Source organism: Pseudoliparis swirei, chromosome 22 (genome assembly GCF_029220125.1).
Source record: "Pseudoliparis swirei isolate HS2019 ecotype Mariana Trench chromosome 22, NWPU_hadal_v1, whole genome shotgun sequence".
Lineage (NCBI taxonomy): Eukaryota > Metazoa > Chordata > Actinopteri > Perciformes > Liparidae > Pseudoliparis > Pseudoliparis swirei.
Genome location: NC_079409.1, coordinates 18,456,946 through 18,480,036, shown reverse-complemented (window position 1 = coordinate 18,480,036; position 23,091 = coordinate 18,456,946). Strand labels below are relative to the sequence as shown.

Genomic DNA, 23,091 nt, shown 5'->3' with positions numbered 1-23,091 from the left:
TTTGATTTTACTTGTTTTACCTATGTAGCAGCGCTGAATTGAAACAAAATGTACACAAAATGTTAAAGTAATTTGGTAATGAATCCCTAAGCTGCTCTGTAGGTTGGATTTAGTTTCATTTTGAAGTGTCCCACTGCTTATACATTTTTGAATTATTTAACTGGCTGCTCTCTTCAAATTAAAGCAACAATGTCACACAGGACTAAACTCTAAATGTTTAAGCAGGAAACAATTGGATCATGGGTTCATTTAATGTGACAAATAAGTAAATGCTCAAGCAAAAAACACATTTTAAAGTGTACGAATGGAGTGCCTCAGCAGAACATGCCAGATTAATGACTTCAAGTCTCTTGCATGTCATAGCTCCATGTCTATGTCGAACAAAGGAGAAGAATAATGCCCCCAAAGAAATCTTGTTTGTTTTGATTTCAATTCAGTTGAATTGCACAATGTCAAAGCAAATTTCCCCAATTAATTTGTAATGGCATCTTAAAATTGTTCTGTTTATTAATTGATTGTAATCCAGAAAAAAAGGAAACGGTCTTTATTTATTCTCATGGAAACTCCAGGTTCCTCTTACAAATGAGGTACATTTCGAAAATAATTCAAATGAAGCTCAGCTACTTTACTGTGCGTGTGTGTGCGTGCGTGCGTGTGTGCGTGTGCGTGTGTGTGTGTGTGTGTGATAAACGTGGTCACTGAAAGGTTTGTATCTGAGGAACTTCATATGTTCAGTGACCTTGAAAGAAGCTTGAGTGGTATAATGTGAATACAGTGCCACTCAACGTGGGTCTTTGTCCGTATAAACTATTGTTTGTGTGTATTGTATCTGTAATAAAATAGGAATCTGTCATGTATGATATGTTTAGCGGCCCATGGAGCCCAATGCAGGCTCAGGTAAACGCACCAGTGTGAATTACATGTCGACATGTCCTCGTCTCCTCAGGATCACCTGAGCATCACCTAACACCACCTGAGCATCACCTAACACCAGCGGAGCATCACCGCTGACTGGTCCTGATGTAAGAGACGCCATTCTTTCTATCGCAGGTTAAACTCAAACTTCATCCAGGCACTAAAACAAGATTAGTGCAGGTATCATTCTTAAGTTCTGGGATGATTTTTGAATGATTTTTTTTTGTGCTGCAATGTCAGCAGTGTAGAACTCAAGAAACATGTCCATCTCGCTCGCTCTCTCTCTCGATCTCTCTCTATATATATATATACAGGACTGTCTCAGAAAATTAGAATATTGTGATAAAGTTCTTTATTTTCTGTAATGCAATTAAAAAAACAAAAATGTCATGCATTCTGGATTCATTACAAATCAACTGAAATATTGCAAGCCTTTTATTCTTTTAATATTGCTGATTATGGCTTACAGCTTAAGAAAACTCAAATATCCTATTTCTAAATATTAGAATATCATGAAAAAGTATACTAGTAGGGTATTAAACAAATCACTTGAATCGTCTAATTAACTCGAAACACATGGAAACACATTTTCAAATGTTTGATTTTGTTTTGCTGTTATAAATCTTTTTTTTTTACTTGGTCTGAGGAAATATTCAAATTTTATGAGATAGGATTTTAGAGTTTTCTTAAGCTGTAAGCCATAATCAGCAATATTAAAAGAATAAAAGGCTTGCAATATTTCAGTTGATTTGTAATGAATCCAGAATGCATGACATTTTTGTTTTTTTAATTGCATTACAGAAAATAAAGAACTTTATCACAATATTCTAATTTTCTGAGACAGTCCTGTATATATATGTATGTACATATATATATATGAAGAGAGCAAGGGGATCAGGAAGGCAGGTCGTGATCATTACTGTAAGAATGTATGGGATTTAAACAAATAAAGTGAAGCAGATATTTTCCTTTACACAAGGCTGAAAATATCCTGGATTCTTTTATGAAATACAACATATGAATATTTTAGAAAGCTTTCTTTTTCATAACATCCCATTGGTGATTTTAAAATGTTATGTATTCTTGTAATGCAATATATCATCATTACATGAGGATTCCCATATGAAATACAGCAAAAATTAGCTTAGCAGGAAAAAATATACAGAAGTGGCTCTATTGCAAAATAATTATTAGAAAATTCAGATGCCATGTTCCACATAGCAGTTTTGTTGAGCATGAGTAATTTCCACAGTATTAAACATTCATGCCCACCAAGGCATTGTTGAATAATATGTCCCAATTGAAAGAAGGCATTAAGTAGAATATTAAGACGATGCATCTTCAGTCAGGCACATTGTGGAGAAACCTTAACAGTCAAACGGCTTCATACGGCAACAGTGGTTTGTTCAGCAGGAGGAAGACGACTTGTAGCAACAAACACAGTTTGTTGTGCTTCCAATCAGAAGACCATACAGTGACTTTGGTCCTGCTGTGTCCAGGTTTAGAGGAGCTTTCAGTACACCAGGTACTTGAGCTCAGAGTAGATGAGTGGGAACATGACGGTGCAGGCTCGGTACAGGATGGCTCCACTCTTGAACAAAGCTCGAGGTTTGGTGCACCAAGACTCTGACTTGAAGGTGACGTAGATCGCGTACAGTGCCACGGCTAAGAAGTGTCCAATTAGGGTCATGGGTTTGGGGGTCAACCTGGTGAAGATCACAATGTCATTAAGTCCTTAAGGAATCATGTTAACATTTTGGGAAATATAAGATTGATACCACTCATGTCTGTTCGAGGAATATGTAACCAGCTAGCAATTAGATTAGCTCAGCATCAAAAGGCTACTGCTCACTGGTCCAAGCTAAGACATTTTCCAGCACATAAACCCTGTTAAAATACATATTTTAACACAGTTAACAAACCAGATGCAGCACAAATCGTGGGAGGCTGCCATTGGAAGAAAAATAGTCAAGCTCGTCAACTATCCATTTTTAATGCTAAGCTAGTACACTTTAGTTTTACATAAAGTGAGCAGAGATGCGAGCGTGGTATCAATCAAAAAGTAAGCGAAGCAAAAATCGTATTTCCCAAAATGTGGAACTATTCCCTAAACCCAAGAAATTATTAATTGCTTACACTGAGAGGAGTCCAATGGGCCCAGCGATGCACTTTCCACCGAGCTTGAAATACTGGAAGCAGGCTTTTCTCAGCTCTTGAAGAGAATCTGATGAACACAACCCAGGCACATAAGAATCAAAATGAACATGAAGTGCTGTTTAAAATAATTACAGGCTTTTATACGTTTATAATGACATAATAATCATGTCAAATTCACTGTCATTACTTTTAATGATGCAGAGGCAGGCAGTTACTTACCGTCTGTGGCTGCAAACAGCTCATACAGCGCTTGGGCCAACACATTCACCACGAAAGAATGTGATGACTTGCGTTGCCAGTGGAATTTCTTCTTTGCCTATTGAGAAGACAAACAAAAACTGTTAATTTCAAATTTACAAATACAGCTTCTTCCAGGCTACTTGCTGTCATACACGTACACAGGCCTTATTGTAGTCATATCTTATACATTAATAACTGTTTTAATGTGAATCATTTTAGGATTATAGGGAAACAGTGAGTTGTTGGTATAGTCCCTGTGTTCACCTGCAGCATAGCCCCATTGTCGTATAGATCTGGGATGTTTTCAAGCAGACTCCTCCAGATGCCAACGTCATTGAGAGCAACACTCATCCCTCCTCCCGTCAGAGGATGCCTCATGTTGTAAGCGTCACCCAGGAGAAGCACGCCTGCAAGCGACAGACTGCGTTTGTCTCTCATACAAAATACATCACCAGTTGTTGTCAAGTAGAGCTTGATGTACTAAAATCCTCCAATTAGTGCCAATCAGTGAGCAAGATGACATCTAGATGTCTTTTTAATGTTTCTCTTTGTGTGTTTAAGAGTGGCATCGCTTATAATGCCCACAAAGTACACTAGTGTTACAACTTCAGTCCATTCACACATACGATCATTGTAATTTAAAGCATAAGTTCAACATTTTAGGAAATTTAGGCTTATTTAATATCTAGCCGAGAGTAGTCTACTACATTATACCTTCTACGACGGCATAACAGAGAGTTATGTTGTCGCTTCAGAGGTTCTGGTAGACTTGTTGCCTTTGGACAGAACCAGGCTAGCTGTTTCTCCCTTGTTTCCAGTCTTTCTGCTATGCTAAGCTAACTGGCTGCTTATTAGCATATCATACCTTAGCATAGCATAGCCTGCCTCTACCCGCATATCTAAAGCTCACTAAATAACACATTGTAGTAACTTCAGTCACTTACTCTAGTCAACAGCCATTTAGCTTAGCTTAGCATAACAAATGGAAACAGTTAAACTGTTTCTGTCCAAAGGTATTTAGTTGTTTAATCCTAAAGAAAAGGTAAAAACTACAACTTCTTGTTTTTGTAGGATTAAGCATAGAAAACACCTGTGGTCAGAGCCAGGATAGCTGTTTCCATTCTTTATGCAAAGCTAAGCTTAGCAGCAGCTATCCATAGCATCATATTTATAGCACAGATAGGGGAATTGTATGGATCTTCCCATCAGCAAGAAAGCAAATAGGAGTATTTATACTTAATTTTGGAGGGGGGAAAAAGGAAACCTGCTTCGACAGCATTTTTTTTTGAACGGGGACTAATTGCAAAACCGTCGACAAACAGGAAAGCACTTTAATTAGTTCCATCATACAGTAATGACCAAAGTGCTTTGGAAGACATGCATCATAGGCTACTGTTCGCAAGCTGAAATGAGTTCAATAGATCTGTACCTGGCTTGTTGACAGGGGAGGGAGGAAGGAAGCTGGCAGGCATGGACCTGAATCGATCGTTCTGTATTGCCCCCATGAACGGCTCCTTTAAATGCTCTGAGAGAAACAGGAAGAGAGAGAGAAGGCTGTCCATCAATCAGATCGATCTGTGCATGAAAACTCAAAGGTGCACTCTGGGCACATGCACAGTGAAAAGCCTTTCCTTTTGGTGTCTGAATGTGCGTTTATTAATGCATCAGTGTGACTGACTTCTCCATTTAGCTGGACCTCTGTCAAGGTTTCCAGAGCTGATGCTTTGATATAGCGGCTTTGATATTTTAACTGAATAGCAGAGCACACCATGAATGTCAAATCTGTAGCGCACACACATTGGGACAGGCAGCACTCTGGATATTCTCCCACCTACCAGGATATCTGGCATCACTGGCATTATTAGAAGTTTTTATCATTCATCATGCATTGGCCAAAGATCATTTTTCATTAAAAATAATAAATTAAGAATAAAACCTCGGAGACATTTAACAAATGTGTCTCGTGTGTCTTTTACCTGGCAGCTGAGGGTAAATCTTCTCAACCATGTACTGTGAGAGGTTGCGAGGCATCTCTCCCCTGATGTCCACCAGTACTCTGGTATCCGAGGAGGAGATCTGGTAGATGAGCACAGGGTTCGGGTTGGCCAGCACCAGCTCAGCGTGGTTAGCTTTAAACTGTGGACAGTCCTGTGGGAGGAGCACAGTGAGCCGCTGTGATTACTGGACTTCTAACCTCTTGTTTCAATCAATACTTTGAGACTTTTAATTTTCACTCAAGCGTTTTCAAATGACCAAAGGTTCATTTGTTAAGTTTACACACAGCAGTGAGTTCCCAAATCAATCACATGTTAAATTGCATGTTCCAATGCTAGTAAATGGTAAATGGACCTGTTTTTATAGTCTTCCAACACTTGAAACTCATAATTATTTGCGTGTTACTTTTTGACTTACTCATTAATTTTGTATCTAAAATATGTCAATATGGTAAAAACAATGAGAGAAACTATTTGAGGAATGGTTCACAGTTGAGAAGCTGGGACCACACAATATTTAACAATGTAATACATTAAAGTGGTATTTACCTTCATGAGGCATCCAACAAAGTGAGAGGAGGTGTGAGCTTTACCAGAAACCAGATTCTTTCTGAATTTAGAGAAACAGCCGTCAGCCACAACAGTCAGTGGCGCATAGATTTCCTACAGGACACAGGACACAGTCATCGTACACCCCATTGCAATACATGGACTGTTTCTTTTTACAAGGTGAGGAGCAGGGGGGCGGGGGTCAGGGGGGGTCTACAAGTGCAGCAGAGCTCAGTCTTCTCACCTTGAGGTCCCCAGTTTCTTTATCCTTGTACTGCACTCCGGTGATACAGCCGTCCTCTTCCAGCAAACTGGTCACGTTGCCTTCTATGAATGTGACACTGTGGGGCGCAATTAGGGAGTTAGGGATCACAAACTAGAGGAGCCTGGGCAATAAGACAGGAGAAAGCTACTGGAACAAGATAAGTGCCAATTAGAAACATGGTCAGAATGTGATTGTAAAACGAGAGCTGTTTAATCATCAGTTTCTTTTCTTAAAACGTAGTGTTAAGAGTACTGATAATATGTATAAATATTCCTCTACATGAACCTAAATCTTAAATAAATTCTATGCATTTGTAATTTCACTGTAAAGAACATGAAAGTTTGGCTTAACAGGGCCGAATAAATTAGCAACCTGTGAACAACAGATTTTTTATTATACTCCTGTTCCCTCCAGTGCTGTCAAAAACAATGCCATCAATCCAGTGAGCGTGTGCGTGTGCGCGTGCGCGTGCGCGTGTGCGCGTGCGCGTGCGTGTGTGTGTGTGTGTGTGTGTGTGTGTGTGTGTGTGTGTGTGTGTGTGTGTGTGTGTGTGTGTGTGTGTGTGTGTGTGTGTGTGTGTGTGTGTGTGTGTGTGTGTGTGTGTGTGTGTGTGTGTGTGTGTGTGTGTGTGTGTACTCACTTTGGCTGAGCCAGAGCACTCTTCCTCAGGCCCATGATGAATCGGCCATGATGGAAGGCGCGTCCACACTTGGCCCCGTCCTCCCCCTGTGGGTAGGTGAGCTCAACCTCGGTGCCGCTCTCCATGTCGTGGATCACGTAGCCGCTTACCAGATGGGCATCCAGACCCTCCACTGACCCTGAGCGCATCACACACACATGCCACAGGTTACTTTACAATACAACACGCAGTCATCATTCACTCACTCGGCATTGAAGATAAAATGGAACACATAGCTGATACCATTCCATGAAATTATATTATTAGAGATGTATTGTACTCCATTTAATACACATTTTTACATATTTAGTCTCTTGAGAAACTTTACTGAAAAGCGTGAAAAATTGGTGAGCAAGTCACTGAACAAGTTGCTCCCCGTCTTCACTGCAACTTACTGCTCCTTACTGGATGGGTCAATGCAGAGATGAACTTCCCCACGAGGATAAACAAAAGTGTAAATCTCTTTTCTTTATTAGTTATTTAGACAATTTAAAAAAAATCTGCTGGGTTTTCTGCATTCCAGAGTTTTATTTGTTTTTGATGTGATGTTTGAGGAACTCCATAAAATAACAATGTAACTTGGTTTGTGAAATATCAGGAACATGAACATTTTTCATTTAAAACTATACTATCACGTAACAAGTGTGTATATATATATATATATATATATACACACGTATATGTCACTGAGAGAAGCAGCCTCCATCACTGACCTTCCAGTCCGAGCTCTTTGAGCGCCCTGAACCCTCCCGGCTGCAGCAGCTCCCCCACTATCCTGTCAGGCTCCTTCAGGTCCCTCTCCACCACCATCACCCTCCTCCCGTCCTGGGCGAGGACGGCCGCCAAGGCAGAGCCCAGGACCCCGGCCCCAACTATCACTACATCAGGCTCCGGGGCCACTGAAGAGCAACTGGCTGAGGCCTTTGGTGAGGCGGAGGACTCTGGATCTATCCTCTTCCTTGTTGTCCGGCTCTGGAAACAAACGGAGAGTCTCATTACACACAGGCTGAAGTCCAAACTGAACTGTACACTGAACTGTACTGTAAGGCATACATTGCTAAATGAAAATGTGTTATACTTCATCCAATAACGTCACGTCTCTCTTATTTCAATTGTAGTCTTTGGATAATTTATATATGTATATAAATAAACTTTCAAGCACTTTACTTATGAAAGTGCTAGATTAGATTTTGAGAATAGGAAATCATAATTTGTCCAGGTATGAAGATCATATATTTGATATAAATGACTTCAGTTGACACAACGACACTTAGTCTAACTCTAGTTTTTAACTTTTCGCCAAAACAGTTGCTTACCTTTTTACAGCTGTTCTCCGCCTCCTGGGTCCTCTGTGTTAAGGTTTGGGGGATTAAATTGTTGATGACAGGTACAAAGGACAAGAATCTGAGGGGAAGATGTAATACCTGAGAGACTCTGAGCTTATGGAAATAGCTGACATATGATAGCAGCAGGCCGACTGTCAGGAACAAGGCTGCGGCCATGAGGAGCTCTTTGTGAGCGTAACTCAACACTGTGCTGGATTTTTTGTAAAGGTACGTAAAGCTGGCTATTCCCAGGAAGGTCCACATCATTTTTGATTTAAAAAAAAAAAATACACACAATTTGATTCTTAGCACTAGTGCTCAGAAACCGGTTGTTTTACGCAATTAATAATTCCTCTTCATGGTGTTTCTCAGGTGGTCCAAAAAGGAAAGTCAGACAACCAAATACAAAAGGTTACTCCTTGGAACTCATGACAACTTGCTCACATAGAGTCGGAGGGATGCTGCGGAATATTTTATGATAATGAGAAATGCGCACTACTTTGGATTCGGTGGTCTCACGTCCCGCCTCCTCCACGCTTCAACCCTCAAATCAGAAGTGACGTGCCGGTGAGCAGAGCTCACGCTATCCGTCGATTGGACAGCCGCGCCGGCTCTGGGCCTCCCCTCGGCCGCTGATTGGACAGTCTGCTGGCAGGACGGTAGTATGATGTGATGTCAGTGGGAAGGTGCGTGTTGCTTTTATTTCACAGACACAGGCGCTGAAAGGGACTGAAAAGATCGTTCATGTTTGACAAGATATACCACTCTGAGCTGTAAATCTGGGCTATGTTTGCGTGCGCCTGTTAATTGCTCCATCTACAGCTAGCAAGCAAGAACAATAACAAGTTCCCAATAAACAGTAAAGACTGGAGAGAATAATTTAAAGAATTAGAAATCGAGTTTCCAAATAGGCCATAAAAGGCCATCGAATGAATAGTTAAATTCTGATGCCCAAAATGACTTAAACACGTTTGACAATTATATATGGCTTGTGGTTTTAACAGCTCATACATTTGAACTAAATTTACCCAATAAGTGAAGAGGGCAGATCACCATGCTATACAACATTGGGTGGCCTGATGAACAGGCCTGTTGTTACTGTAAACTTCCCGTGGGTGGCAGTCGAGGACCATTTATACTCTGACTGTAAATAATAAACTATGGTCTAAGAGTGTAGGATTATGAAAAAAATGTTTTGTAAATGTCCCCAATTTCTCTTAAGACATTTTAAAACTATTAAATCAACTAGTAGTGGTAGTTGTTGCAGCAGGAGTATTAGTTGTTGTAGTATATTTTGTGTTAGTAGTTGTTGCTGTTGCAATGGTACACATTTAATTAAATTCAGTTTATTTTATATAGGCCAATATAATAATTTACAAATTAGGGTGTTACAATCTGTACACATACGATATCCCTGTCCCAGAACCTCACATTGGATCAGGATCAGCAGTGGCATGAAAGGAGGCCGGCTCATCAGGCAGGAGGCATCAGACACAGCCAGGTCCAATGAATCCTATATACATGAAGTCAGAAAGACTCCGGAGAGGAAGTAGAGGTTAGTATTATATATTTTTATATTTTTATATATATATATATATATTTTTTCTTTTTTTTTAAATATTTTTTTTTATTCCAGAATCATGAGTCCATAAATCAACAAATACAACAACAATATATACAATTCAATCCAATACGGGGACACAGGTACAATCTCTGCAGTTAAAAAGTCAGAACATACAAACACTGTCCAAAGGAAGTAATAAAAACCATTAGAAATAAGTAATAAAAACCATTAAAAGTAAGTCATATATACTATTAAAGGAAGTAATAAAAACCTTTAAAAGTAAGTCATACATATTAAAACTAAGTAATAAAAACCTTTAAAAGTAAGTCATACATATTAAAACTAAGTAATAAAAACCTTTAAAAGTAAGTCATACATATTAAAACTAAGTAATAAAAACCATTAAAAGTAAGTCATACGTACTATTAAAGTAAGTCATAAAAACCATTACAAATAAGTCATACATATTAAAACGAGAATCAATTTGCTGTGCAGCTTAAAGTAATACGAAGGTGAGAAATAATCGACCCCCTTGTCACCTTTTTCACCCCTCATGAGTTTGCAGGTATGATATATATATGTGTGTGTATGTATGTATTATATATATATAATTTATATATGTATATATATAATTTATATATATGTATGTGTATATATATATATATAATGTATCGATATATAAGAGGTTGGAGAACCTTTTTCGAGATGTCTCTATGCATGCTATTGGAGAGTAACCTCCCAAAGCAATTATGGACATATGCTGTACAGACAGCAGCTCAAATCCGCAACAGGTGCTACAGTAAGCGGCTAGAGCAGACGCCTTACCGTGTTTTCACAGGAAAAACACCTAACCTATCTCACATGGAGATATTTGGCTCTGAATGCTACATATATCAGCAGGATAAGAAAAAGCTGGATTCTAGATGCAAAAAGGGGATCCTTGTAGGCTATGACAAATATAGTCCAGCATATAATGTGTCTTATCCCGAGACAGGAAAAGTCCTCAAACATAGGCTGGTGAAATTCCTCACCAAAGGTAGCGCAGATAACCAGACTCAGACAGATTGTGACATGGGGGAAGATATTGAGAAAAGAGATACACCACCGAAGAGAGTCATCAGGGTCAGGAACAGCCTAAGGAGAGTAAAGAGTCAAATGTTGAGGAGACTGCTGAGGCAGGTCCGATTCTGACAGATAGTACTCAGAGAGAAGAGGGAGAAAAGAGATACCCTATGAGACAGAGAAAGTCTCCAGAATACTTAAAGGAGTACCAGTGTAAAGCTGAGTGTAATAATGACAAAAGTGAAAATGTAGATTATTTCTACAGAGTGGCTTATGGTGTATCTAAAACACTTAAAGAGGCAATGGACTCTAAGAAGTCAAAAATGTGGGCTGACGCGATGAAAGAGGAGATGAACTCTTTGACAGAGAATGATACTTTCACTCTGGCCCCACTGCCAAAAGGCAAACAAGCAGTGGGAGGTCGCTGGGTATATGCAGTGAAAGAGAGCCCAGATGGATCTGAGACGTGTAAAGCCAGATATGTCGCAAAGGGATATAGTCAAGTGGAAGGGATTGATTATAAAGAGACTTTTTCACCGACAGCCAACATGACCTCTGTACGAGCATTAATGCAGGTGGCTGTACAGGAGGATCTTACCCTACACCAAATGGATGTGAAGACGGCTTACCTCCATGCTCCAATAGACTGTGAGGTATATATGGAGCAACCGGAAAGTTTTGAGATCAAGTCAAAAACAGGGGAACACTTAGTGTGTAAACTCAACAAGTCATTGTATGGTTTAAAACAGTCCGGACGGAACTGGAACATGTTACTGCATGATCACCTTACAGAGAATGGTTTTGTGCAAAATGATGCTGATCATTGAGTCTACAGCAGAAAATCTGAGAACAAGAAAGTTATTCTGTTAAATGTGGGTAGATGACCTAATCATAGCAGCGAGTAACAACACCTTACTCAGTGATGTAAAAGAAATGTTGAAGAGAAGGTTCAAGATGAAAGATATGGGTCCACTTAAACACTTCCTAGGTATCGATTTCAGACAGAGTGAGGGAGAGATCAAAATGACTCAAAAGAGACACAGAGAAAATATTAGCAAAATTTGGAATGTCCGAATGCAAACCGAGATCCACCCCATGTGAGCAAAAGCTATATTTTGACAGTGAGGATGAAGTTATTGATTCGACAGGATATAGAGAGATAGTAGATAGCTTGATATACGTTATGACATGTACCAGACCTGACCTGAGCTGGGTTGTGAGTAAACTATCTCAGTATCTAGCAGAACCAAAGCAACAACATTGGGCTACAGCAAAACGCATTCTGCGGTACTTAAAGGGTACGATAGATAAAGAACTACACTATCAGAAATGTGAGGAAAGCTTACTACAGCTGGAGGGATATAGTGATGCTGATTGGGCAGCTGATAAGGATGATAGGAGGAGCACAAGTGGATACTGTTTCAGCTTAACTGAGAATGGTCCAGTTATATCGTGGAAGAGTAGGAAACAGCCAACAGTGGCATTATCCACCTGCGAAGCAGAGTACATGGCACTCGCAGCCACTACTCAGGAGAGTATGTACCTTGTACAACTACTTAGGGGAATAGATAGTGGTAACCAGCATGTACCAGTCAAGATCTATGAGGACAATCAGGGGGCGATAGCTTTATCTAAGAACCCAGTAGGCAGACAGAGAAGCAAACACATAGATATAAAGTATCACTACATACCGTCTGCACACGCAGAAGGGAAAATATCTATAGAATACTGTCCGACTGAAAACATGGTAGCTGATGTTCTTACCAAGCCAGTGACAAGGAATAAGTTTGAGAGTTTCAAGGGGTATTTTTTTGGTGAGTAATGTAAACTGACAGATGTAAATGTTTTGAAGTTTTTAGAACACTGCCAGTATGCAAAATGTTTTATTTTGGAGTTGTGTATTTTGGGGTTTTATTTACCACCATAGAGAGCTATACACATGTCTTTGAGTGGGAGTGTTGAGCATATTCCTTAGTAGCAAAGCCATGTTGAGTGCCCTGTGCAGTAATGTAACAAGTTCATGTGTACCTGTGTACGTTGAGGTGCTGTTGTGCGCATGCGCAGAATAAACACTGTGTGAGTTCCCAGACTGAAGAGACGTTGGTGTCTGTCCTTTTTCTCCCGTGAATGCTAGCTACTAGGAGCTATTAGCTAACCACTTTGGTGACTGCAATAACGTAGAGAGCTGCAAGAATGTCTCACGCTACAGTTTTAAACCAGTAGGGGTGTAACACCGGCATGACGACAATGGAAAATATAAATTACTTGAAGGAGAAGAAACTTGAAGAAGTTTTTCCAAATATGTGGGTGGCCCTAAGAATTGCTGTCACACTACCTGTGACAGTAGCTTCTGCTGAAAGAAGCTTCTCTAAATTAAAATTACGTAATACCTACCTGAGGTCAACCATGAGTCAGGAACGCCTCACTGGGCTGATGAGCATCAACCAAGAGGTCTCAAGTAAAATATCATTTGATACCATCAACGAATTTGCCATCAGGAAGTCCAGACGAGTCACATTTTAATGCTGTGTCAATTTTGAAGGTGAATAGAAATACCAGAAACAACTGTTCATCTTCTATTATTTGAGATGGGGATATAACTACTAAGAACTTCAATGTTTTAATTTTGTATTGGTACGTACAGTATCCATAAAAGCACTTTTGTTTGTTGAGGGTATAGTTAGGGTATAGGGTCATACTTTGCTTAAATGTCCTTACAGGTGCTTAAGAGCATTTTGCACCATTTATGGAGTTGATGTAATCCTAACTTTGAGTGTAATAAATTATTTAAAATAATAAAAAAGAAAGTGTGTGTGTGTGGGGGGGGGGGGGGGCACACAACTCAATTTCGCCTAGGGCAACCAAAGGGCTAGAACCGGCCCTGCACACACACCACACCACACACACACACATACACACACACACACACACACACACACACACACAAACACACGTGTTTCTCCAACCTAGTGAGACCAAATCCATTCAAACACTGGGCCGTGTGGCGCCATGTCATTCACACCACTGGCCACCAGAGGGCGCCAATGCTCGCCGTTCACAGGAAGCACTGGAGGCGTACGGCGGCTGCCAGCAGTGGGTCTCCCGCACCAACCTGACGGTCAGGAGGGACATGCTGGAGGGGATGGCCCGGTGCTGCGCCCAGCTGGGCCACAGGCGCAGCGCGCTGGACTTCGCCAACTCGCAGGTACATTCCTGAGCTTCTATGAATGTTTCGGCACACTGTGAATATAAGTATAGCTTTTGTTTTGGTGGACTTTTATTTTGGATGTCATTTTCATTCAGGGTGAGTGACTTTGTTTTGTGCTTCAGCTTCAAGGTGTTTCTGCTTTTATGAACTCGGATATTAAAAGTTGTCAAACGGAAATCTCATTACACAAAGTCCACAGATTCAACATTTGCTTTTTGTTCGGTCTTATAATATTCACCAGTGTAGGTGTAGCTCGTTATTGCAATTAATTGTCCGTTGTCTCTTAACCCTTGTGTTGCCTTCGGGTCAATTTGACCCGATTCAATGTTTCACCCTCCTGTCGCCTTCGGGTCAATATGACCCGATTCAATGTTTAACCCTCCTGTTACCTTTATATTTACTAACATATTTTACCCTTGAGGTCAATATGACCCCAGCTATTAAAATCTCCAGAAAATTATTATAATTAATATTGTTTTCCAAGTTTAAGTGTGAGGTACTTTATGTTTGTTTGTTGACTCCCGAAAGAACACCGACATTAAACATTGAATCGGGTCAAATTGACCCGAAGGCGACAGGAGGGTTAAATATTGAATCGGGTCAAAATGACCCGAAGGCAACACAAGGGTTAAAACATCAGAAGAAAGTTCCACCTGTGACAGAATTTTACTTTATTAAACGTGTTATAATTATATATATATATATTTTGAGGTTCTAGCTATAACTAAACCATCAGTTTGTATGTATTATTATATAACATATATATATATATATTATAATTATATATTTATTTTTTTGAGGTTCTAGCTATAACTAAACCATCAGTTTGTATGTATTATTATATAACATATATATATATATATTATAATTATATATTTATTTTTTTGAGGTTCTAACTATAACTAAACCATCAGTTTGTATATATATTTATATATTATATAACATATATATAATATTTTATTAATCACAGGAGTAAGGTCCCTAACATATGGCCTGGCTGGAATGACTGAGCAACATGCTGCTGCTAGAGAGGCATTTAGACTCTGGTCAGAGGCAGGCAGACCCAGACAGGGAGTGTTGCTTGATAACAAAAAACTCACAAATGCTAGATTTAAAAATGCACTTCGTTTTATGAAGAAAAATTAAAACACAATGAGAGCAGACTCGCTGGCCAGAAAGATGCAGAATAACAATCTCACTGACTTCTGGATGGAGGTCAAGATCATAAATAATAACAGAACTCCCCTCCCTTCTGATATCGAGGGGGTTAGTTGTCCAGAGAAGATTGCTGATCTATGGCGTGAGCACTACAGTAAACTATTTAATTGTGTTAAAAGTAACACCGTTAGAATTTATAATGAATATAAAGGTCTCTCTGCAGACATGATAGTTAGATCAGTAGATATTTATGAATCCATCCACATAGACAACAACAAAGCTTGTGGTATGGATTGTATTTCTGCAGAGCATCTAAAAAATGCCAGTTATAGACTCAGTCCATTCCTAGCCATGTGTCTTACTGGAATTATGGTTCATGGTGTTCTACCGAACTCTATTATGTCAGTACTGTTAGTGCCTGTTCTTAAAGATAAGGCTGGTAAACTGAACAGCATAGACAACTATCGACCCATTGCATTAGCCAGTATCTTGTCTAAAGTGTTTGAGAGAATTCTATTCATGAAATTGGAAATGTATGTCCTGACTGCTGACAATCAGTTTGGGTTTAAAAGAAAACATGGTACTGATCTCTGTATCTATGCTCTGAAGGACAATCTCTAGGTACACAAATCTTAATTCATCTGTATTTTTATGCTTCATTGATGCTTCCAAAGCTTTCGATAGAATTTGTCATGAAACTATGTTTATGAAGCTGCTAGCGAGAGGGGTCCCTAAACCTCTTGTGAGGATTTTGGTGTTCTGGTATGCTAATCAAACTTTTCATGTTAAATGGGACAATGTTGTATCAGCTCCTTTCTATGTTGGTAATGGAGTTCGACAAGGAGGAATTTTATCTCCCTTTTTGTTTAATGTTTATATGGACGACTTATCAAGCCAGCTGAATAAGACAAATACAGGCTGTCTTGTTGGTGAATCTATTGTCAATCATCTGATGTACGCAGATGATTTGGTGTTACTCAGCCCATATAGTGCTGGGATGCTGAGGGTGTGCTCACAGTATGGCATACATCATGATATGAAATATAATGCAAAGAAAAGCCACATAATGATAGTCAGAAGTAATCAGGACAGGAAATTAACCTTCCCAACCTTTTATTTGTCTGGCAGTCCCCTTGGTGTTTGTGAGGAAATAAAATATCTGGGCCATGTCATTTCTGATGATTGGACAGATGACAACGATATATATCGACAGCGCTGTAAAATATATTCTCAGGCCAATATGTTATTAAGGAATTTTCTATGTGCTCAGATTCAGTTAAATGTTCCCTGTTTAGAACCTACATAACACCATTGTACACTGCTCAGTTGTGGTCTAATCACAGGAAAAGGAGTATACTGAGACTGAAAGTAGCTTACAATGATGCTTTTAGATTGCTGCTTCATGTGCCTAGGTGGCATAGTGCTAGTCAGTTGTTTGTGTCTAAGCACGTACCAACCTGTGAGGCGCTCTTGAGACAATTGATGTATGGTTTCATGTGTCGACTGGACAACCCTAAAGAGCTGCTATCGATTTACTTCGAACATAAGACGACATTGGCACAAAAGTCTTCATACTTTTTAATGAACTGTATTATGTATGTTGTATCTTCTTGTTTTCTCTCTTTTTTATAGTTGTATGTCTGTTATTTTATATGGAACTTGGTGTCTGAAATAAAGAATAAATAATATATATATAATATAACCCTAACCCTAACCCATCTGTTACATACATATTATAATGATATATATTATATATTTATTATTTTGAGGTTCTAGCTATAACTAAACCATCAGTTTGTATATATATTATATATTGTATAACATTATATATAATAGATTTATATATGTGGTGGAATAAATGTTCCGATGCCTTGTGAGAAATCAAAAGTGTTTTAAGCATGGTGGTCTTATCACACTTTATTATATAGTAACAAGTTCACAAATGATCAGAATGTGAGCCAGGTACAAACAAGTGGACAAGTGAGTCAACTAGACCAATAAGTCATCAGACAATAAGTAATCACACAATCAAGTCATGGAAACACCCAGCTGAGCGGAGCAAAATCCGAACCCTCCGAATGAGAAGTCTCAGACTTAATGCTGCCTTCTTGGTTGATTCTCCTCCTCTTTATACACCTCGCCGAGATGTACACATTCCAGAGTCCATCTGTTTCCCCTCAAGTCATCGGTTTGTGACCTTTTCGGTTGGTCCCACCCAGGTCATCGGTTTGTGATCTTTTCGGTTGGTCCCACCCAGGCGGTTTAGATTACCCCCATAGACATTTGGGAGAGACAACTGTTAACACATTTTCTCCTACAACAATATATATATGTTATATATATTATAATTATATATATTATATATTTATTATTTTGAGTTTCTAGCTATAACTAAACCATCAGTGACGCAGTGTCATTTATTGACAACACGTATTTGTTGGTATTCTTATTTGTTGAACATAAACATGTAAATGATAATGACATTAATTTTGCAGCAGACCTCCAATAACCGAATGATTTACAGATAGATTTGTCTGTGTTTGCATGAACATAAAATGTTTGTCTGCTGAGGCAAATGTGAAGGACACGCAGTGTGTGTGTGTGTGTGTGTGTGTGTGTTGCAGTCCTCCTATTATGTTGACGGGCGTGAACATTATTGTGCTAATCTCCTTGATTTACCACAAAAATTTCAATTTACTGGAAATTGATCAAACGTCCCAAATTAATCATAATTGTGTCCCTCAGATGTGACTAACGATGGATGAGCATTCTGTGCTTATGCACTGATATTGTAGAGGTTATTTGTCTTTAGAAATCAAATGAAACTATAAATCTAATTGCCACTGACGCACCGTGTTTTTTCTTTTTAGTTCACGCAGGCAAAAGAAAGTAATGTCCATCTCCGTGTGTCATTATTCTGATAATGTATTTACTAAACAAACAAAAAGAACTAACAAAATGCTGACACTGGTAAAAAACTATCGGCCACCCAGGTGCATGCTGGTCCTGAAGCTACCCACACCTTCATGAAACCAGTGTTACGCAATCAGTGAACCTAAAGCTAAATATATTTAAACAACAATCTCAATGAACTAAACTAAAATTATCATAAGAAAAAACTCTTCTATTATATCAAAATAAACAATGAATAATCAATATTACTTCACAATAAAACTAAATACAAATGTCAAAATAAATAGCTTCAACAGATATCATGCAGAACTTTGGTTCCCCTAATTCAGTTTGTCTGTTTTTTATATTTAATTTTAATATATTTATATATATATTTTGTAGATGTTATATTTGTTTCTTACTATTCTATTTGTTTTGCCTTGACTCAATCGAGCACTTTGTAAACTTTGTTTTTAAAGGTGCTCTATAAATAAAGTTATTATTATTATTATTATTTCCAGTAACTGGACGTGGAAAAATGAAATTTAAAAAATATACAACCGAAAAACCGCTAGGACTTAATGCATCGTGGCGCCAAAGTCTATTTCCTCTCAAGTCATGCAAAAAAATAAAGTACAAACATACTTTCCGTGTTTTCCTCCACAGCTCTCTGCAACGCACAAACTGACCTGAAGGGGGCGACATCCCAGTCGTCAAACTTCACTGAAGATGATGGTAGTGAAGCTGGTTTGGTACACGTCTCTGGCAGAGCCATGGATGGGAACGTACAGACCTGTTCTCACACACAAGAACAGATGAACTCCTGGTGGAGAATCGACCTGCTGGGCGTCTACACAATACATTACATCACTATCTTTCAAGCTACATTTAAATATACGAATATAACCGGTGCCCAGATTCACATCGGGAACTCTCGGAAGGACAACGGCGCCGCCAACGCCCTGTGAGTCCGACGCCTTCATGTGACTTCAAATGGCTTTGTTTCACATTTTCAACGAGGTTTCAGGCCCGTCCGACTTGTTTTAACTTTGATTTTTAGATCTGCATCTCTCCGTCTTACCGGATGTTCACCTTTTTCTCTTTTCTAGGTGTAAGCGCATCGGAATCTTCCCGTATGATAAGCATCAACGATTCGATTGCGATACGGGTTTGTCAGGGCGCTACGTCACCGTGTCCTTCCCGGGAAAACACTTCCTCCCTCTGTGTGAAGTGAAGATCTACGGCACGATAAAAGGTCCGCCATGTTTATTTATATTTTATTATAAGACAAAAGACTGAAGGTGTGTGTTTGTGTGTGCCTCTGTCTGTGTGTCTGTGTGTGTGTGTGCCTCTATCCGTGTGTGTGTGTCTCTGTCTGTGCCTCTGTGTGTGTCTCTGTCTGTGTCTCTGCCTCTGTGTGTGTGTGTGTGTGTGTGTGTGTGTGTGTGTGTGTGTGTGTGTGTGTGTGTGTGTGTGTGTGTGTGTGTGTGTGTGTGTGTGTGTGTGTGTGTGTGTGTGTGTGTGTGTGTGTGTGTGTGTGTGTGTGTGTGTGTGCGCGCCTCTGTCTGTGTCTGTGCCTCTGTGTGTGTGTGCCTCTGTGTCTGCCTCTGTGTCTGTGCATGTGTGTGTCTATGTGTGTGTGTGCCTCTGTGTCTGTGCGTATGTGTGTCTCCGTGTGTGTTTGTGTCTGAGCTTTTTTGAAATCACAGAAACAAAATACATGGATGAGGGCAGATTTAAATAAATGTGGCATTTAGTTGGTTTTCAGACAAGGAAAAACAATAATTCAGATGAATGAATAAGATGGTGGTGTCATGTTTGTAAACGCATAGCGATCGATGACCTGACGTAGTGATGTTCTGCTGCATCGTAAATGATGGAGGTTAGTCTTTCCATTTAAATATACTCTGCCATTACATTTCTCCAGTGTGTGATAAGTGTGTTTATTCTGAGGTTTCAGGTTCAGAATTATTGTTTAGGTACACAGTGAGCAGCACCTTTACTGGCTTTGAGGTTGAATGTGGAACAATAACCAGCAAAAACCATCACGCTCTAGTGTAAAACTCTACTCCGATGGTTTTTAATTGACAAGATTTATGTAAAGGCCAATTAAGGCTAATTGGGGGAAAGGCTCTCGTTTTATTTTCATCCAGTGATGTCCACAGGGCCCACAGCTTGATGCATGATGTATCTTGATGTATGTGTACGACGTATGTCTCCTCTCTATTAGACAATAACAAAAAATAATTTGGAAGTGTTTCTGCAAGTGACGGCCGGCCGTGGTTCATGAATTCCATCACGTGGGCTGAATTCGGCATGTTCGCTTCCTGGGAAATCTTCTCCCCTTGTTCTCTCTATTGTTCACCATTTTGTTTTATGTTCTGACATTTTTTTTAAAAGATGAATTTTTTGCTTAACCCTCCTATTACCTTTGGGGTCAATTTGACCCCATTCAAAGTTTAACGTCTCTAAAAAAAATATTGACATCATTATTTTTGCTTCATATTTCATATTTCAGGACAACTGGGAAAACATAAAATTCACACGATGATAGTTTTCAATGTCCTGGACATCGGTGTTCTTTGGGGTCAATTTGACCCCAGGCTGTTTTTCACTGTGTAAAATATATCAGAAATATCAACTTTTTTATTTATTTAAAGGGCTATTTAGGTAGTCAACAAACACACATAAAGTATCTCACACTTAAACTTGGGAAACAATATTAATTCTAATAATTTTCTGGATCGTTTTCATTGCTGGGGTCAAATTGACCCCAAGGGTAGAAGATGTTAGTACATTTGAATGTAACAGGATTGTTAAATAAGAGTTGACGGGCTTGCTGAGGGCGTCTTTGTCATGAGGATGTCACCGGAGGAATGCAGACGTGTTTGTTCACTTATTTAGTTTCCCGTCACTCTTCTAGCATCATCCTTTATGTTGATCGCGGAGAACAAGACGTGGGAAGCTGCGCTGAACTACTGCCGGGACCACGACATGCACCTGGCTTCCATTGTCGACGAGGAGACCCATTCCTGGGCCGAGTTGAAGGCCGTCAACCTCTCCCTTCGTGTGGCTGGGCCTTCGATACACCTGCACCCTCGAGTTCTGGTTCTGGGTCGAGGATCGTCACGTAAATTTCACTCGCTGGGATCCGAACAATAAGATGGACGATTGTGACATGAGTGGTGCCATGGAGAACCAAGGGAACCATTTGTGGTCCAGCAAACCGGCCACCAGTGCAGTTAATTTCATATGCACAATGAAATCAAGTTTTTCTCGGCGTCACTAGTGGAAAGGTGACAAGTTCTGCTCTAATATGCGGCACAGGTGATGGGTTCAGGCCCAGTGCAGTGCCACTTTGCCTTGAAGCCTAATGGCTTACAATAAAACCAATATTACCTGTTTTTTAGTAGCTGTAACAGTTTATTTAAAGCCACTCACGAGATGTAACTTTAATTTTATGCTGATTTTGGTAGTCCCTGTGGAAAAGGTGCAAGTGTTTCTTAGCATCAGTCTCGTGCCTCCATTCCCTCCAGCAACGTGGTGTAGGTGTTGTATTGCAAATGTTTGCAATATATATATATATATATATATATATTCAGTCGAGTAATGTATCCTTATTCTCCAATTAATGTTTTTGAGGTCCATAGACTTCTGTTCAACTGTTTAACAAATGTAAAAAATATGCTAATACATTTATTTTTTATGTTTATGTATGTCAAATTTAGTTTATTTTGCATAGCCCACAATCACCCATTTGCCTCAGAGGGCTTTACAATCTGTACACATACATCATCTCTGACCTTTGACCTCACATCAGATCAGGAACAACTCCCAAAAAAACAGAAAAAACCCTTTCAGGGTAAAAAAAAGGTAAGAACCCTTCAGGAGAACAACAAAGGAGGATCCCTCTCCAGGATATATATATATATATATATTGTTTTTCCTTGTCTGAAAACCACACACTGGAGAAATGTAATGGCAGAGTATATTTAAATGGAAAGACTAACCTCCATCATTTACGATGCAGCAGAACATCACTACGTCAGGTCATCGATCGCTATGCGTTTACAAACATGACACCACCATCTTATTCATTCATCTGAATTATTGTTTTTCCTTGTCTGAAATATATATATATAGCCCAGCATTTAGTGAGCGCAGCTCTCTAGTGGAGCAATATGGTACTACAAGCTCCTTAAGATATGATGGTGCATCACCAATCAAGGCTTTGTAGGTGACCTCGCAAATGCCTTGTACTATACCAAAACTATTGTTTTAGTAATATGGTATGTTATTAAATGGTCAAATAGTATGGTATGCAATACAATTTTATTCCCAATATTACAAATTTGCCTAAGAGGGTTTTACAATCTGTACATTTTACGTCATCTGTCTTGGTTCTATGACATAGAAAAGTCATAATACGATATAAGATCTCAAATAAGCCAAAAGTATGGTGTATTGAAAATAGTCTTTAAAAAAGTAATAAAGTCAAAGAATACCATAATATGTCAAGAGTATAGTATAGACTAGAGCATGTATGTCATAACAAGTTATTGATAAGTATGTAAAGTCAAAGTATGTAAAAAATCTTTCAAAAGTCATAGTATATTCAGTCTTTGAAAAAGCACAGCATTGTTAAAAAGGAAAAGCCCTAAAAAAGTCACAATTTACTTTGGCGAAATACATTATTAAAAGCTAAAAGTAATATGTTGAAAATACAGTAACAAATCAGTCTCATGCTCAAAGAAGCTATATGTTGGAGAAAAGTTATACTATGTCCAAAAAATGTAAAGTACATTATCTTAAAAAAAGGTGTTTTTAGAAAACTATAGTAAAATATGTAGAAAATCTAAACATTGTTTAGTATTTAGTAGAGTGCAGTATATTCTTTTCTCCTCAGATGATCACAGAGAACTCTGGACCAAAACTGAGGATGACGGGTTTCTTTACTGACTTCATCCACGTCTCGTTCTGTTTGAATATCTTAATGTACTCAAGTTTTCAATAAAGAGAAATAACTGAAATTGGTGGGTTTTTTAACCATTTTCTATCTCTGTAACTACGGGAGGAGATGCAT

The 23,091-nt window shown here is 39.1% G+C and overlaps 2 protein-coding genes across 3 annotated transcripts; one reads left to right on the top strand and one right to left on the bottom strand.

The window, feature by feature from the left end:
• Window positions 1-528: 528 nt before the first annotated feature.
• sqlea (squalene epoxidase a) lies at window positions 529-8,554 on the bottom strand. Of its 2 annotated transcripts, XM_056406037.1 has the most exons (12): window positions 8,224-8,554; window positions 8,116-8,148; window positions 7,513-7,771; window positions 6,761-6,938; window positions 6,100-6,196; window positions 5,856-5,969; window positions 5,289-5,460; window positions 4,742-4,837; window positions 3,577-3,719; window positions 3,292-3,388; window positions 3,052-3,139; window positions 529-2,621 (listed from the first exon to the last, which is right to left on the bottom strand). In XM_056406037.1, the coding sequence occupies exons 1-12, from the start codon at window positions 8,389-8,391 to the stop codon at window positions 2,429-2,431; spliced, it is 1,638 nt and encodes a 545-aa protein (XP_056262012.1). In that variant the 5' UTR covers window positions 8,392-8,554; the 3' UTR covers window positions 529-2,428. The 2 variants fall into 2 exon arrangements, with proteins under 2 accessions (XP_056262012.1, XP_056262011.1); XM_056406036.1 differs by having other exon boundaries at window positions 8,116-8,554.
• A 5,205-nt stretch (window positions 8,555-13,759) lies between these two features.
• LOC130213293 (uncharacterized) lies at window positions 13,760-21,411 on the top strand. The gene is made up of 4 exons (XM_056444783.1): window positions 13,760-13,955; window positions 18,675-18,972; window positions 19,118-19,263; window positions 20,932-21,411. The coding sequence occupies exons 1-4, from the start codon at window positions 13,760-13,762 to the stop codon at window positions 21,168-21,170; spliced, it is 879 nt and encodes a 292-aa protein (XP_056300758.1). The 3' UTR covers window positions 21,171-21,411.
• Window positions 21,412-23,091: the final 1,680 nt, after the last annotated feature.